This window comes from Saimiri boliviensis, chromosome 6 (genome assembly GCF_048565385.1).
Source record: "Saimiri boliviensis isolate mSaiBol1 chromosome 6, mSaiBol1.pri, whole genome shotgun sequence".
In the NCBI taxonomy this organism is placed as follows: Eukaryota; Metazoa; Chordata; class Mammalia; order Primates; family Cebidae; genus Saimiri; species Saimiri boliviensis.
The window spans coordinates 72,633,814-72,651,357 of NC_133454.1; the positions used below are offsets into that span (position 1 = coordinate 72,633,814).

Genomic DNA, 17,544 nt, shown 5'->3' on the forward strand with positions numbered 1-17,544 from the left:
TACTATATTTTTTTAGAAAATATTTGTAATTTTAAATTAGCTTTAGAGTGCAACTCAAAAACCATTTTAAAACCTAATGCATTAATTTATTAAGAAAACAAAAATCAAAATGATTAGTCTTGGGCTAGCTTGATAACTATCTTTTTCAATAGTTTAGAACTGAACTATTTTGTTAATGAAAATTACGACTAATGTAATTCTGAAGGACTTTCAAGACAGGGTCCTTTCCACTGTTTCTATAGAATATGAGTAAAAGAATGATGAAAATGACCCTCTCCGGACAAACCTATAGAGACTTCCACTACCTGCTAGAAGATGCCTAAGCTTTTCCATCTGGTGAGGTGCTATGATCTGCTCACCTCTCATTCAGTCAGGAAAAGGACACCGTGCAAATCCCTGACTTGTTTTGCTGGCTGTGGGCACATCTCAACACCAGCAAGGAAGAGAATAGAAGGCAAATTCTCCGCAAACCAGCTACTGCTTTGAACACCCTTATCTATCCTAGATCCTTCTTATCTAGATCTTTGAAACTTTCTCAGTTCTTCCAGCTATGCCAGGTTTTTTGAACTTCTGATAATAGCCTCTAAATTTAAGTATAAATCTTGGAATTCAAACTCAGAATCACTTGAACCTAGGAGGCAGAGGTTGCAGTGAGCCAAGATCATGCCATTGCACTCCAGTCTGGGCAATGAGTGAAACTCTAACAACAAATCAAAACAAAAAACAAACTCCTTCAAAATCTGGATAATACTGCCCCAGTCTTACCTTTAGCACTCTTCATTTATCTACCTCAGGTAACTAAATGCCATTGAGGGTGCTGGGGATATAGTTCCCTACCTGGAATGCTTTCCTCCTATCTCAATTCATGTCATACTCCTTAGGCATACTCCCTGAAAACTCCAGCCAGTATTATTCTGTTGTTTCCCTTGCCATTCAGACATAACTTATTCTTATTTTGAATTATATTAACAGCTCATCATTCTTTAATTGTTTCACATATTTTATGTTCTGCATTTCCCATGGTACCTAACATAATAACTGGGTGTATTCACACATTATTTCCTCCAGAAAATCATTTTTAAACCTTCATGTTTGTCCAAGTTCCTCTCTTCTAGCACCCTGTATAATTGAAATTATCCTGTTACTTGTTTGTTTTCAATTCTTGCCCAGGTTTTCATGTTTATGTATTCAAAAGCACATATACAAACATGGAGTCAGTACTAAGCATAGTTTTTGGCACAGAGTAGGTTCTCAAAAAAATATTTTATTGAACTGAGTTTTTGAATATAATTATTGTTGTGCTTATGATAGTTTTTTCTTTTTTTTTTTTTTTTCTTTTTTGTCATATCCTGAGTTGCATAGATAAGGCAGGTGCAAAGAAAGTTAGCTGTTAGGCTGGGCACTGTGGCTCACGCCAGTAGTCCCAGCACTTTGAGAGGCCAAGGCAGGCGTTGAACTCAGGAGTTCGAGACCAGCTTGGGCAGCATGGTGAAACCTGGTTTTCAAAAAAATAAAATAAGGCCAAGCATGGTGGCTCATGCCTGTGATCCCAGCACTTTGGGAGGCTGAACCAGGCCTATCACAAGGTCAAGAGATTGAGACCATCCTGGCCAACATGGTGAAACTCCATCGAGACCAACCTGGCTAACATGGTGAACCTTGTCTCTATTACATACAAAAATTAGCTGGATGTGGTGGCACACACCTGTAGTTCCAGCTACTCTGGAGGCTGAGGCAGGAGAATTGCTTGAACCCAGGAAGCGGAGGTTGCAGTGTGCTGAGATCACACTACTGCACTCCAGCCTGGCAACAGAGCGAGATTCTATCTCAAAAATAATAAAAGAAATTTAGCTGTCATTTGCGAGTATACCATACATATAAGATTGTTCCTGCCAGGTGTGATGGCTCACACCTGTAATCCTAGCACTTTGGAGGCTGAGGTGGGTGGATCACAAGATCAGGTGTTCAAGACCAGCCTGGCCAACATGGTGAAACGCCGTCTCGACTGAAAATACAAAAATTAGCTGGGCATGGTGACGGGCACCTGTAATCTCGTCTACTCAGGAGGCTGAGGCAGGAGAATTGATTGAACGCAGGAGGTGGAAGTTGTAGTTTGCTGAGATTGCGCCATTGCACTCCAGCCTGGGCAACAGAGTGAGACTCCATCTCAGGGAGAGAGGGCAAAAAAAAAAACAAAAACACTGAGTTTTGTGGGGTGTGGTGGCTCATGCCTCTAATCTCAGCACTTTGGGATGCTGAGGCAGACAGATCATGAGGTCAGGAGTTCAAGACCAGCCTGACCAACATGCTGAAACCCCGTCTCTACTAAAAATACAAAAATTAGCCAGGCATGGTGGCACGCACCTGTAATCCCAGCTACTTGGGAGGTTGAGGCAGGAGAATCGCTTGAACCGTAGGGGCAGAGATTGCGGTGACCCAAGATCACGCCACTGCATTTCAGTCTGGGCAACGGAACAAGACTGCGTCTCAATTAAAAAAAAAAAAAAAAAAAAAAAAAGATTATTCCTATTAGAGGCTGTTTGGGAGCCCTAAAGAATCAGACCATGGGACAAGAGCAATGGAAACATCTAAGGAGATCAGACTATTTCCTTTCTGTGAATGGTCCCATATGTCCATGAAATGTATATTAACTCTTCCCTAAAATGTCAATGTAAGGAATACTCAAATTGCCAATATCAGAGATATTGCTTCCTGAACTAATGCTAAGGCTTTATATTTCTTTATGCTAAATGCTTTTTGCCAGTTCAATACTTTGATGTCAAAAATGCACAGAAAAGAGATCATTTAAATAACACAGCCAGAAGATGAATATAGGAAAATTCTCCGACAATTCTTTTGTTTGCAGCATCCTATTTACTGTCTAATCTGTACATTTTTCTGATTTCGATACCTAAATATCTAAAATTCTGTTGTAGTTTCTCCAAAAGCCTTAAGAATTCTCCATCAAACCTTTGGCCCTCTATCTCTGTCTTCCTGCAGCTAAGCAACTGTGTTCATATGCTGTTTGTCATCAGTAGCATAGCTAAGGAAGAGCTCCTCTTTGCTATTGGATGGTATGGTTGGTGAGGAGAATCCTGCTATTTAAATGTTTCATTTTTAACAAGATTGTGAAGCATGTGAAGAAACAAAAATATATAGCCCATACACAGGGTAAAAAGGAGGCAAGGGAAACTGTCTCCAAGGAAGTCCAAAAGATTTTAAATTGCCTATTTTTAATATATTACAAAGAGCTAAAGGAAACCACATCTGAAGAACTGAAGGAAAGTACGAGAATGATATCTCACCAAATAAAGAACATCCTCAAAGAGATACAAATTATAAAAAGGGATCAAATAGAAATTCTGGAGTTAAAATACAATAACTGAAATAAAAATATACTAGAAGTCTTCAGCAGCAAAGTTGAATTGACAGAAGGGAGAATCTGAATTTAAAAGTCAGTCAATTGAGATTCTTTTTTTTAATTGTTAATTTTTTATTTATTTTTAAAATTAGAGATGGGGTCTTGCTATGTTGATAAGGCTGATCTCCAGCTCCTGCCCTCAAGCAAACCTCCCATCTTGGCCTTCCAAAGTGCTGGGATTACAGGCATGAGCCATGTTGCCTGGCCAAGATTCTTGAGTTTGATAAAATCACACTAATAATTCCCAGGAAACCATCCAAAAATATATAGTAAAAGAAACAAGGGAATTAAAATGGTACATAAAAAATACCGATTTAACAGACCTCTTGAGGAGATACTATTTTTTAATTATTTTAATTGTTTTATTTAAAAGTGCTGATTTACTTCAGGTTACTTCAGGTTCTATGAAAGAGGAAACAAATAAGGAAGTTTATGTCTGTAAATTACAAAACAAGAAAAGGAAAATTTCAATACTGTTTTTCCATAAAGTTTGTGTTATCTTCTTGTATTGCTACTAGCATGCAAGATAAGTCAGAGGCCTGAAAAAGGTCTGCTGTACTTCTTATGGTCACTCCATTGTGAATGGTTGTTATTAAGGTGTGATAAGTGGTTGTTGAGTTGTAACAAGGTAACAGACTTAGAGCAGTTCTGCTGCTCAGGTACCTAATAGAGTCAGATTCAAAAACCAAGTCCGTCACCAAAATTTGTTAACTATAGTCCTACAAGGGAGATAGATTAAATTCTCTGGTATAACATAGAAATGGTTAAACCTTATTATTTTAATAACCATTTACACACAACACTCTCTTCTGACAGTCAGATAAGAAATGGAAAGCTCAAGAATGGTCAGTGTCTTCCCAGAGCGATGTTGCTAGTAAGTGGTAGAACTAGAGTTTAATGAAAGTATACATGGTTCAGGGTTCTGTATTGCCTGTGCTCTTTTGAGATGGCAACCTAAATATTATGTAGCACACTTGCAACTGGGTGACCATAAGTAGTACAGCAGACCTTTTTCAGGCATCTGACTTATCTTGCATTCTACTAGCAATGCAAGATGATAACACAAACTTTATAGAAACACAGCATTGAAATTTTCCTTTCCTGGTTTTGTAATTTACAGACATAAACTTCCTTATTTGTTTCCTCTTTCATAGAACCAGAAATAAGCTGAAGTAACGCAGCGCTTTTAAATAAAACAACCATGTATAAAAACAACCACATAAAAAATTAGGTGATATGTTTCTGGTTTTACTTTATATCAGTTGGGAAATTCAGCTACAATAATGCAAATATATCCCAATACTTGTTTTAATTTTTTTAAAAAGCTACTTTCTCTTTGTAACCTGATTGGGGGTCTTCTGAGAAAGAGAAACAAAAGCAGGGAGGCAATCAGTGTTTTCTTCCAATATCAGCAGACTGTAGAATTTCATGATTTAATTTTAAGACAACTTACATTTATCATCATCTTGATATTTATATCCTTGACTTTTACCAAAGGCTATTTTAGAAATGCCCATTTCTCTCAGAAAAGAAGAGTTTGTTTTTCTAGGCTGCATTAAGGAAACTCCAGGGATTTCAGCATAACTCTATGACTGAAGAATCTGTGCCCTTCCTGGATCTAAATAAGGAGGCCACTGTTTAAACTTCTTACTTTAGGGGAAATTACATCAAATGCTTATGAAAATGACCCATTTTCCCTCCTAATTCATCATAATCTTCTTCAAGTTCTAGGACATTTACATTTTCTTTTAAAATAAATGTTTAATGGAGCATTCCAGATTTCTAAGTTTCTGAATATGTCCTTAGAATATTCGCTTTTTTTTTTTTTTTTCACTATCTTGAGTATTTAACATTATGAGTTTTGGTTCCAAACTCAATTGATTTTAGGGATCAAGTAAGTCAAATGAATAAAGAGGGCAGAGGTAATATGTAAGGAAGTGTGTGGTCTAATAGCTACCTGGAAAAAAATGTGGCTGCTTAGAGGCATTCAAATTCAATTGTTTACAAGCTTTGCTGGGTCATTAAAACATATTTGTGCTCAAAGTCCCCATGGTTTCTCAGTTTCTCAGTTATTACAGAATTATTCTCCTGGAAGTTTGTGTCAAATAGTAAAGAAGTTTGACTATTTTAAAAAAGTATATTTGAATAAATTACCTGCCAAGTTTTTGCATATTGGAGACCACCAAGGAGTTCATTCTGCCAGATTAACTCACATTTATATAAACCTGGAAATAATGCTTATCCTGCCGTTTCTGAATATATGTATGCAAAAACTATTTGGATATGGCTAGTGTAAGTTGGTTATCATTCGTTACTCTTTAGTAAGAAGTCTTTCGATTGCAAGTAAAAATGACCCACCTCAAAGTAGCTTAGGCAAAACAGAGGAATTTGTTGGCTCAACCAAATCATAGAAAGGATGAGGTGGTGCTTGCTCAAGAACTACCCAATTCAAGGACACTATCCCTGTCCTCTGCCCGCCATTCCCATCTTCACTTTGCCAAATTTCTCATCACTGCCTTTCTCTATGAGTTGGTCTAATTCCTTCCTACTACAGATAGGCTCTATCCTCTTGGTAGGAAGAATAGCTGTTTGGTGGGAAGGACAGGCCATTTTTGGACTAATCTTTCAGCTTCGATCCTGGGGATGACTAATTTAGATCAAGGGACCACCTCCACCCAGTAATTAGGGGCAGAGGGCAGTGGTTTGAGGTTCTGTCTTGCATATCTGCCTGCCCTGCAAGTTTACTCCTTAGGTCAGGAGAGCAGGATCTGTTACTAGAAGGAAGAAGGCAGCATACAAGATTATATATATTTTAGTGTTGGAATTCCACATAAAAAGATGCCACTACTGAAAATATTTGAAAACTACGGAATTAGAGTTTTGTGAAATTAATTACTTTTTAAAGTTGTATACAATTTTATAAATGTTATGTAACATCATTAGACTTCTCAATTATGGGGCTGAAGTATAGGTTTATTCATTTTTTTGTAATCGTGAATTCTGATTGGTGTATTATTTGTTGAACAGATATTTATTGAGCTCCACCAGTATGCCAAACCCTATATTCAGCATAGAAGATGGAATGGTAAACAGACAGACCTGATCTCTCCCTTTATGGAACTTAAACAAAAAGAGGGACATACAAACAAATTATCACCAGCATGAGGTTTTACACTATGATCAGGAGTTATGAAGCGAAAAGACAATAGAGATATCCAGAGTAAATGATTAAGTGAAGATACTAAGGCTGGTAAAAGTGAGCCAGATCATGAGAGAGAAAGCAGAGAGTAGTCAAGGCAGAAGAAAAGTCTGTGTGAAAGCTGAGGCAAAAAAAGGAGTGTTTAGAGAAGCCAAAAATTTTGCATTGTAGAGAAAGTATATTAGGGAAGGGGAATGGGGAGTGGGTAATAAGTGAAGAAGCTGAAGAGGCATGCCAAGTTCAGATAATGTGGTCCATGATGATTTTTTAAAAAGCCTTTTCCTAACTGTGGTGGGTAGCCAGGGAACAATGTAGAGCAGTCAAGTAAAATACACAATTTAGAAACATCCTCCTAGTTGCAGTGTGGAAATGAGTTGGTGAGAGGGACAGTTGGATGCAGGGCAGCAGGAGATTGCTGCAGTGATCCAGATGAGACAGGATAACCAGAAGGGAGTAGCTGTGGAGATAAGGAAGAGGGGTTAGGTTTGGTAAATATTTAAGAAGTGGAATCAGTAAGATTTGGTAATTAACAGTATGAGGGAGATAAGGCAGAGGGAAAAGTAAACCTTGACTTCTAGGTTTCTGCTACAGGCAGGCGACTATTAGTGACATCACACATTGAGGAATCCAAAAAGATAAGCAGGTGGAAAAGAGAATGATTCAGTCTAAGAGGCAGTTTGGTACATAGATTTGAAAGTCAGAGGAGGAGGCCAGGTGTGGTGGCTCATGCCAGTAATCCTAGCACTTTGGGAGGCCAAGGCTGGTGGATCATGAGGTCAGGAGTTTGAGACCAGTCTGGCCAACATGGTGAAACCCTGTCTCTACGAAAAATACAAAATTAGCCAGGCATGATGGCAGGCGCCTGTAATCCCAACTACTCAGGAGGCTGAAGTAGGAGAATCACTTGAATCCGGGAAGCAGAAGTTTCAGTGAGCTGAGATCATGCCATTGCACTCTAGCCTAGGCGATAGAGTGAGACTCTGTCTCAAGAAAAAAAAAAAAGGAGGGAAGTAGTGTCTGGTCAAAATATAAGTCAGTCTGATAGCATTGACCCAGAATGCTGTTACAAGATCTTGTGAAGAATATATGTGTAGGCATCTGACCTTGTCTGTGCAATTGTATTTGCTAGATACTGTTATACAAAATGTAAGAGCAGTTTTTAAAAATGAATTTTTTAAAAATTTTTTATTTTATTAAAAAAAAATTTAAGGATGGATGTAGTGGCTCACACCTTGTAGTCCCAGAGCACTTTGGGAGGCTGAGGTGGGCGGATCACTTGAGGCCAGGAGTTCAAGACCAGGCTGGCCAACATGTTGAAACCCCATCTCTACTAAACACACACACACACACACACACACACACCACAGACACCACACACACACACAAATTAGTTATGCATAGTGGTGTCTGCCTGTAATCCCAGCTATTCAGAAGGCTGAAGCAGGAGAATCACTTGAACCCAGGAAGCAGAGGTTGCAGTGAGCCAAAATTGCACCACTGTACTCCAGCCTGGGCGACAGAGCAAGACTCCATCTCAAAAAAAAATTTTTTTTTTCATTTTTGTGGGTACATAGTAGGGGTATATATTTGTGGGGCACATGAGATGTTTTGATACAGGCATGCATTGTGAAATAAGCACATCATGGAGAGTGGGGCATCCATCCCCTCAAACATTTGTCCTTTGAGCTACAAACAATCCAATTACACTCTAAGTTATTTTAAAATGTACAATTAGGTTATTTTGACTATAGTCACCCTATTGTGCTATCAAATAGTAGATCTTATTCTATTTTTTTTGTACCCGTTAACCATCCCTACCTCTCCCTCAACCCCTGCTACCTTTTAAAAATTAAAAAATCATGTCAGTCTGAATAATTACATTTTGTTTTATTTTGTTTTTGAGACAGAGTCTCTCTCTGTCATCCAGGCTGGAGTGCAATGGCATGGTCTTGACTCACTGTAGCCTTCCTCCCAGGTTCAAGCAATTCTCATACCTCAGCCTCCCAAATAGCTGGGACTACAGGTGGGTACCACATCCAACTAATTTTTGTATTTTTAGTAGAGATGGGATTTCACCATGTTGGTGAGGCTGGTCACAAACTCCTGACCTCAGGTGATCCGCCTGCCTCGGCCTTCCAAAGTGTTGGGATTACAGGCGTGAGCCTCCATGCCCAGCCAATTACATTATGGAAGTCAAAGAAAATATAGAGATGAATCTCTAAATTAAAAATGTTTTATTTAGAAAACAATAATTACATTTTGGACATGCACACAGATTGGGTGATCTTCATATGGCCAAAGAACAAAGAGAGGGTTGGCACTAGTAAAGTTTTGGGGAGCTGGCAAGCTCTGATTGGTGGGTGAGTGACAGCAGTGGGTAAAGTTAGTCTTAGAGTCGGAACAGATTGTTTCAGTACCTATTAGATAATACTGGTTTCAGGTTACCACAGGCAGTTTCAGCAGCAGGCTTGTAGAGAATTACATTCATGGAACAACATTATATGCCATAAGTGCTTTTTCCCCCTGGCCCCTCAATTGATTTAGTTGGATATGACAAGATTGATTCAATTTGTGTAATCAGCTTTCACAACATATTATTTTTTTCATCATAATAAAGGTGACCCAATTAAGATAAATGCCTCATTCTTTACTTCATTCTCAAAATGTTTCTCTGGTGCTTTCCCACTTATACAACTGGGGTCTGCTTTTGAGTTCAGACCCTTCTCAGTTTGATTCATTTCAATCATCATTTATTAGAGGCCTTCTCTGCTAAGGATAGGATAAAGGGAAGAAGCAAGTGCTGCCTGTTCATCAGGAATTAAGGGTGTTTTGGGAAAATCTGACATGTATTTAAATGGTTTTAATATAGTGTTTTAAATAACATGATGGGGAGTTTGTAAAAAGCATTTTCAAGCTCTTTGGTTCTACTTTTTGGGACTATTTTTATTCTAATTGTTGACTTTTTAATCAAAGTCCATATAAATATTTATGTCATCTGCCTTCCAGTCACAAACTATATTGAGACAGTACTACCCAGAGTTACCTTGAACTTCATCTCTAGATGCCATCGTTGGTTCAGACAATTGCAGTTTAAGGCAGAGGGCTAGAGCAAATCATAGGGTTGTTATCCACTTCCTGTGCTTTGAATTCCAACTGTTTCTTAATTTTTGTATCACCTGCATTAACTCTATGCACACTAGCAATAATTCACCCAGGCCAGAAGGCCTCCAGCTGTCTTACCCACCAGAAAATTAGTTAATGTGCAGGTTAATGAGTACCACAGCCTTGCAAAGGCGGTAATTAAAATTCAGGGAATTCTGGGTGTTGAATAGCTGGAAAGATATTTTAAGATTAATCTCCATTGAAAGAGGCTTCTGTTCGTATGGGCCTCCTCTCACCTACTTAAATAAGATTTAATCCATGATTTGCAATAATACTCGTAGAGCATATAAACGAATATTGTGGGAACACTAAGGAAGAGCTAGTTGAATCAGTTTTGTAAAGCACTTGGAACTCAGTAAGCCATTAATGTTGGTTGCCTGTGCTAACCATCATTATTATTATCATTATTAGTATTTAAGTGGAAGAGAAGGGGAAAAGGACATTCTAGGCCAAGAGAATAACTTAATTGAAAACATGAAAGTGAATGTCATTTTCCAAAATAACTCAGTATGGTTGGGACGTAGAGTATAATGTAGAGAACAGTGATGAGAGATGGTGCTAATGAGAGAGAGTTATGTTGGGACCAGATTGTAAAGAATCTTAAATGCCAGCTAAAGAATTTCTACTTTCAAAATATACAGTGGGAGCCATTGGAAAAAAAATTTTGTGGATTTTTTTTTACCTCATATTCAGGTTTTCTTTTTCTTTTTCTATGAAAAATTTTCAATATACACTGAAGGGGAAGAAAAGGCAGTATAATGACCCCCATGTACTCATTACCCAGCTTTAACCATTATCAATATGTGGCCATTGCATCGATGATTTTAAAGCAAGGCAAGAATGACTAACATTGTACCACATCCATGACCTTACTTAATCTTCGCTATGTCCTGCGGAGTATGTGGTACTCCCACTTTCCTTAATTACAAATAAGTTATCAACATGATAAAGTAAGTAAAAGCTCTGGGATTCTAACCCACATCCAACTGGTTTCAGAGCTCAAGCTCTTTCCTGTCTCGCAACTGAAGTAGAGCATGATTGCCAGTTGAAAACAGCTGCTGATCCATCTACAGTAAGAGTACCTATTGGTGCTCTTGACCGTATTCAGGATGGTAGGCTTCTCTGCCTGCACCCACTCTACTTCCAGAGGGTCACCAGAATCTAAGTCCACATAAATGTTCAACCTAGTCAGTCAGCTAAAGTAACTGTGCAGTTCAATAGTTTTCAAAGTATGGTCCCAGGCCAGTGGCAAGTTGTTAGAAAATGCAGGCTCTTAGGGCCCAACTTCAGCCTACTGAATCAGAGACTGGGAGTGGGGCCCAGCAATTTGTGTTTGTTTTTTAAAACAGATTTTATTGTTTAGAGCAGTTTTAGTTCCACAACAAAAATCAACAGAAGGTACAGAGATCTCTCTTCCCCTACATTTCCTCCTACTATCAATATCCCCCACCAGGGTGGTACATTTGTTACAATTCATGAATCTACATTGACACCATCATCATCACCCCAAATTCGTAGTTTACATCAGGGTTCATTCTTTACATTGTACAGTCTGAGTTTACAAAAATGTATAATGACATGTATCCACCATTGTAGTAGTATACAAAATAGCCTCACTATGCTGAAACAGTCTATGTTTTTATAAGCTCCACAGTGATTCTCAGGTATATTTAACTTTGAGAACAACTGGTTTAGTTAGGCCTTAGAAAATGGAAGGCAGCTAGTATCTGAAGAAATCTTACCCCTAAGGCTTACAGGGTTTTTTGCCTACCTGTAAAAGAAGAGAGGGCAGGACTGAAATACATTTGTTTTGTGCTTGTCGACAGTTAGGATAGTAAAAACTAGGATATTACTATTAAGTTGGGATTTGCCTTTTTAAAAAGAATGGTCCAAATCCCTGTTGGAGGTAAATCTTTTTAATATAAATAGTTAGGTACTACTAGTGCACCAAGTTGCCATTTTTTTAAACTCTTTTATATTAAATAATGCACCTCTATATAATTCTGGTTGACATTCTTCCATCTTAAGTGAAGAAAGATGCTTCTACGTCTAAATTCAAAACTATCAACAAAAGTTCAGTGTTTCTAATTAAACTTCTTTCGTTACGGGATCTCTAGGGTGCCAGTTTTTCTGGCCAGGAACCTCTATGGCCATGGTGCCTTTGCCCAAGTTTTTGTCCTACATCCAGGAAGCATGAGGTAGGCAGACAGGTGAAGGGTGAAGAAGAGTTTTATTTACTGTTATAACAGCTCAGGGGAGTGGGTAGCTCCTCTCTGTAGGCAGATCATCCCCTGGAGTGTTCAGCTCTCAGCAGAGAGGAGGCCCTCCCTGGAGAGGGTAGCTTTTCTCCACAGGCAAGTCATTTGGACATCTCTGCAGGTCACTGAAGCTCTCAGCAGAGACGGTAGCTCCTGCAGCTGGCTGTCCCATCATCTCCAGCTATCAGCAGGGAGAGTACTCTGCAACTATTTATCCCATCCTCTCTCTGCCCTCTTCCTCCTCTGGCCATCCTCTCCCCTGGCTGAGCCCAGGGCTTTTATGGACCTCAGAGGGCAGGCCGGGTGTGCTGATTGGGTGAGTGGCTATGTGAAAGCCCAGAAGAGGCACCACAAGTTCCCACTCTGGTCTGCTGGACTGGCAGTCCAGACCCCAGTCTTTAGGCCCTCCCTGGCCTGAAGGAGGGTCCTTACTGGGAACCCACCCCCTTCTGCCCAGGACTCTGCCTCCTACTGCTATTCCGGGCCCTGGGGCTCAGCCATAGCCCCACTAATCAGACCAGGCTCCAGGAGAGGAGAGAGGCCAGGCAGCAGGAACAGATATCCCCAAGCCAGCAGGGACAGGGGCAGGGGCCCTTCCCAGGTGTGCTGCAAGAACACAGGGAAGCTCGGATCCACAACTGCAGTTTAGGCAGCTGTAGCCCCTCCCAGGAGTCCAGGGTCTGCAGCTGCAGTTTGGGAGACTACAGTGACACCTGGGGAGCTCCCATCCCAAAGGGGCAGGGCCTCCCACTGGCTCCATGGAGTGTGCAGCCCCAGCAGTGCCGCCCTGCTGCAGCCGGCATGATGGCAGCAGTCACTGCCGTCACTTTGGTAAGGCTTTGGCATCTGTTTAGATGATCATGTCTACTGGTGGACCCTGGGATACATGTGTCAGTTATTATCTCATAATGAGATAATATGTTTTATTGCTGAAGTGAAATACAGAAACAAATTACTTCTTGAATGTCTTTATAAAGTGTTTAGAATTTATTTATTTATTTTAAAGATAGGGTCTTGCTCTGTTGTCCAGGCTGGGGTGCAGTGGCATGATTATAGATCACTGCTGATTAAATCTCTTGGGCTCAAACAGTCTTCCTGCCTCAGTGTCCCAAGTAGCTGAGATCATAGGCACATGTCACCGTACCCAGTTAGAATTTTTATAGTAGGATTTAAGAAGCTGAGTGAATGTATAATTCCTGATTTGTGATATACTTCTATCAAAATTAATAGTACAATTCCTTTAGTGAAAAATATCTTTCAGAAATAATCTTGATTATAGTAAGGTCAAAAAGAGAAGTACCACCAGAACTTTGATTTTCTTTTTTCAACTTTTCTCCTCCCTCTCACTTCACCCATAAAGCTAGCACAGAGTCTGGGCACAGCACAGTGGGTACTGTTTATATTGCACTGAGAAAATGGAAACTGTGGGTATTTGATTCACCTTAAAATCATGCCTTTTTTTTTTTTTTTTTTTGGAGCTCACAATGCCCATATTACCATTTGCTGTACTCAAATAAAATACACCAGTGGTTTCCTGCACAAACATAATCATGTTATGATTGTCCACCAAGACCATTTCTAAGGCAGAAACCTTGAATCAGAAGCTGTTATATGTTCTTTTTCTAAACAAGTTCAGGAAAAGTATGTCCTGATACAGGAAATTTTGTTCAGACTTAATAAACCAACAGTGTCTCTGGTAATGTTACATAATTACATGGAAATCATACTAAAAACATCTGTAGTACCTAAATTTAAAGTGCTCAATGGTGTCATCTAGCAGTGTAAGCATTACAGAAGGTGCAGCTTTATCACCCAGTGCTTTTCGAACAGAATTTGTGTATTTAAAAAAAAAAAAAAAAGTCATACTAAAAGTTTAATGTAACAGCCAAACATAAGATACAATGGAAGACTTCCACTGAGGATTCTTAGATATAATACAACACGGAAGCAACAAAAGAAAAGTAGCTAAGTTAGACTGCATCAAAATTTAAAACTTGTAAGCCAGATAGGCTGCCTATATTGTCCCAGCTATTTGGGAGGCTGAGGCAGGAGGATTACTGGAGCCCAGAAGTTTGAGTCCAGCCTGGAAAACATGACAATACTCTATCTCTTTTTTTAAAAAGTAAAATTTTTATACATCAAAAGAAATTTTCAAGAAAGTAAAAAGCCCACAAAATGGGAGAAAATATTTGCAAATCAGATATGTTGTAAGAATCTAGTATGCAGAATATATAAGGAATTCTTACAATCCAACAACAAAAGATAACCTAATTTATTTATGTATTTATTTTTCTGAGATGGAGTCTTGCTCTGTTGCCCAGAGCTGGAGTGCAATGGTGTGATCTTGGCTCACTGCAACCTGTCTCCCAGGTTCAAGCAATTCTAGTGCCTCAGCTTCCTGAGTACCTGGGATTGCAGGTGCACGCCCAGCTAATTTTTGTATTTCTAGAAGAGATGGGGTTTCACCATGTTGGCCAGGCTGGTCTCAAACTCCTGACCTCATGATCCACCCGCCTCAGCCTCCCAGAGTGCTGGGATTACAGGCATGAACCACTGTGCCCAGCCTGACAACCTAATTGAAAAATGAGTTAAGGACTTGAGTAGGCATTTCTCCAAAGAAGATATACAAATGGCCAATAAGCACATGAAAAGATGTTCAACATAATTAGTCATTAGAGAAATGCAGATCAAAACCACAAAGAGATACCTTTCCTAACCACTAATACAGCTTTCATAATTTAAAAAAATACCAAAATACAAAAGAATAACTGTTGGCAAGGGTGTAAAGAATTTGAACCCTCATAACATTGCTAGTAGAAAGGTAAAATGTTGCAGTCACTGTGGAAAACAGTTTGACAGTTCCTCAAAATTAAACATAGCACTTTATCATATGACCCAGCAATTCCATTCCTGGGTATATTCCCAAAAGAAGTGGAAAAAGATGCTCAAACAAAAACTTCTACACAAATGTTCATAGCAGCATTATTTATAATAGTCAAAAAGTGGGGAAAAGGCAAATTTATGTCACCTGATTAATGTGGTACAACAGAATATTAAGCTATAAAAAGGAATGAATTACTTAACAAATCAATGAACCTTGAAAATATTATGCTGAGTGACAGAAGCCACGCACAAAAAGTCATATTGTATATGATTTCATTTATATGAAATATCCAGAGTAGGCAAATCCGTAGAAGTAGAAAGCAGACTAGTAGTTGCCAGGGGCTGGAGGGAGGAACGAAGCTATGGAGAATGAGTACTTAACTAGTACAGTGTTTTTGGAGAAGTGGTGGAATTAGATAATGGAAATTGTTATATAGCTTTGTCAGTGTACTAAAAGCCACTAAGTTCTACACTTTAAGATTGTTAAAATGGCGACTTATGTTGGGTGAATTTTATGCTGCGATTTTTACTTCTACTGATTGGCAAGACTTCAGAACCTTGATTATTATTATTATTAATTATCATTATTATATTTTTCCATAGTTGTTGCTAGTATGTATAAGTATATTCTTTTTTTAATCTAAAATTTTTTGGTACATACTTTTCATCTATACAGTTTCCACAGCTTTTATTTTAGTGGCAGTATACATCATAGCTTAATTATTTCTCAAATGTTCAATGATTTTTCTCTCTCTCTCTCTCTCTCTCTCTTTTTTTTTTTTTTTTTTTTCGGTTTCAAAGATTCCTGTTACAGATGTCTAAGGAAATAAGAGTTTTCAAACCCTTCATAGATATTACACTGGCTTTTCTTCCCCAAAGCAGTATCTCTGAGTCACTTTTTTTTTTTTTTAAATAGTTTTATGTCTGACTGCTGTTTGGTAAATATACACTAATTTATAATCCTACCAATAACGGTTTGGGGGAAAATGGAGGAGATTGTTATAGAGTATCTACTCTTTTCCAGGCACTGCACCTGCATCCTTTCACATTTATTATCTCATTTAACTCCTACGCTTAACCAGATTAGGAAAGATCAGAACCCACTCATTTTTCTCTAAGTTGTGTCCTATTTTCCCACAGCTTTACTAATACTGGATCTTACCTTTTTTAGTTCCTGTTTATTAGAGAGATTCAACATTTTCTGAAGTGATTGTTAACTATTCATATTTACTTACAATCTGTATCTTTTGTCCATTTATTATTAACAAATTTTAAACTTAACATACCTACTTTTCTCATAGGCAGAAGGTATCACGTGTCAAAGCTTTGCTATAGTTTTTTTCTGCTTTTACTTACTCCTGTGTTACAGGCTCTGGATGGAAATGTATATGATCATCTCAAGGATTATTTAATAACCTTCAGCCGGACTGAGCTAGAAACATGCCAAGCTGTACAGAACACATTCCAGTTTTTATTAGAAAACTCCAGCAAGGTAAGTTACCTTTAGTGCAACTTGTAGTGTTATCCAACTTAGAAACTAAAGTATTTCTGCATACAAAGAAAATGAAGGTACCAGTGATATTAGAAGAATGCATTTAAGGACAAATTTCCTGGAAACAGCATTCCTTCTAACAAAGTTGGAGGAGATTCTGTTCTCCTTGTTGACGAGTTGGTGAAGATGCACCAAGGGCAAAAAGGAAGGTGATGATACAAGCTGGTTTAGAACACTGGTCCATTGCCATATGCATTGCCTTTGAGAGGGATTTGAACTTCTACCCAGAGTTTGAATACGTTCTGTTCACATGGGGGAAACAATAGGTTGTGTGTCAATACAAAGAGTATTATAAGAGCACAAAGAGAAAAGGAGCATTTTACAATTGATATAGAAACAAATACTGCAGTGTCTTGGTTTTTGTGTTTTTTGTTTTTATTTTACAAATTAAGCCCTACTATATATATGCTGTCATTTTTTGATAGCAATCTTTTTATTTAAATGTGTTGCTATCCATCAGGTTTGCTGAGATGTCACATTGTATGCAGAATAAATAAACGTAATGACTTTTCCTCAAGATTTGATAGATTAAAATGTTTTACAATTGTGAAACTGTCTTTTGGAAGATAAATAGTTCCTGTGGTTGGTAAATGTTTTTTATCTGATAAATTAAATGCACAATAAATATTTCCTGACTAAAGGAATGCATTTAAAAATATATATGCATTCTGTAACTGCTACTTTAAAAGATGCAGTTCAATTCTTTTTTTTTTTTTTTTTTTTTGGTCAGGGAGAGTGAGAACTGGCTAATACTTATAGGAGAGGGATTAGGATATCCATTTTCACATGACTGTGTCCAAAGATAGGAAAGAAAAGGGCTCAGACTCTTCATCCTGAATGCCTCTTGTGTATATATTCTTGTTTTCACTGTACCAGAGCTCCCAATTCTTCATTTAGAAAAAATGTTAAAAATGCTAGGTTGATACGGAAATGCAGAGATCACTAGCCTGGTGCTTTGAAGTCCTGTCATATGTCTGTTTTCCTGTATTGTTATCCCCCAAAATCTAAGAAAAAGGAATGTAATAAAATGTTAATTGAAGAATCTGTAGTATGTATGTAGGTATTTACG

The 17,544-nt window shown here is 38.3% G+C and overlaps 1 protein-coding gene across 4 annotated transcripts in view; it reads left to right on the plus strand.

The window, feature by feature from the left end:
• FCHSD2 (FCH and double SH3 domains 2) overlaps positions 1–17,544 on the plus strand; it is a 299,879-nt gene that overhangs the window by 197,962 nt on the left and 84,373 nt on the right. For all 4 annotated transcript variants that reach the window (XM_003923427.4, XM_074400964.1, XM_074400966.1 and 1 more), the window contains one exon: positions 16,293–16,415. In XM_003923427.4, coding sequence (XP_003923476.1) covers positions 16,293–16,415 — 123 coding nt within the window. The remainder of the gene's footprint in view (positions 1–16,292; positions 16,416–17,544) is intronic.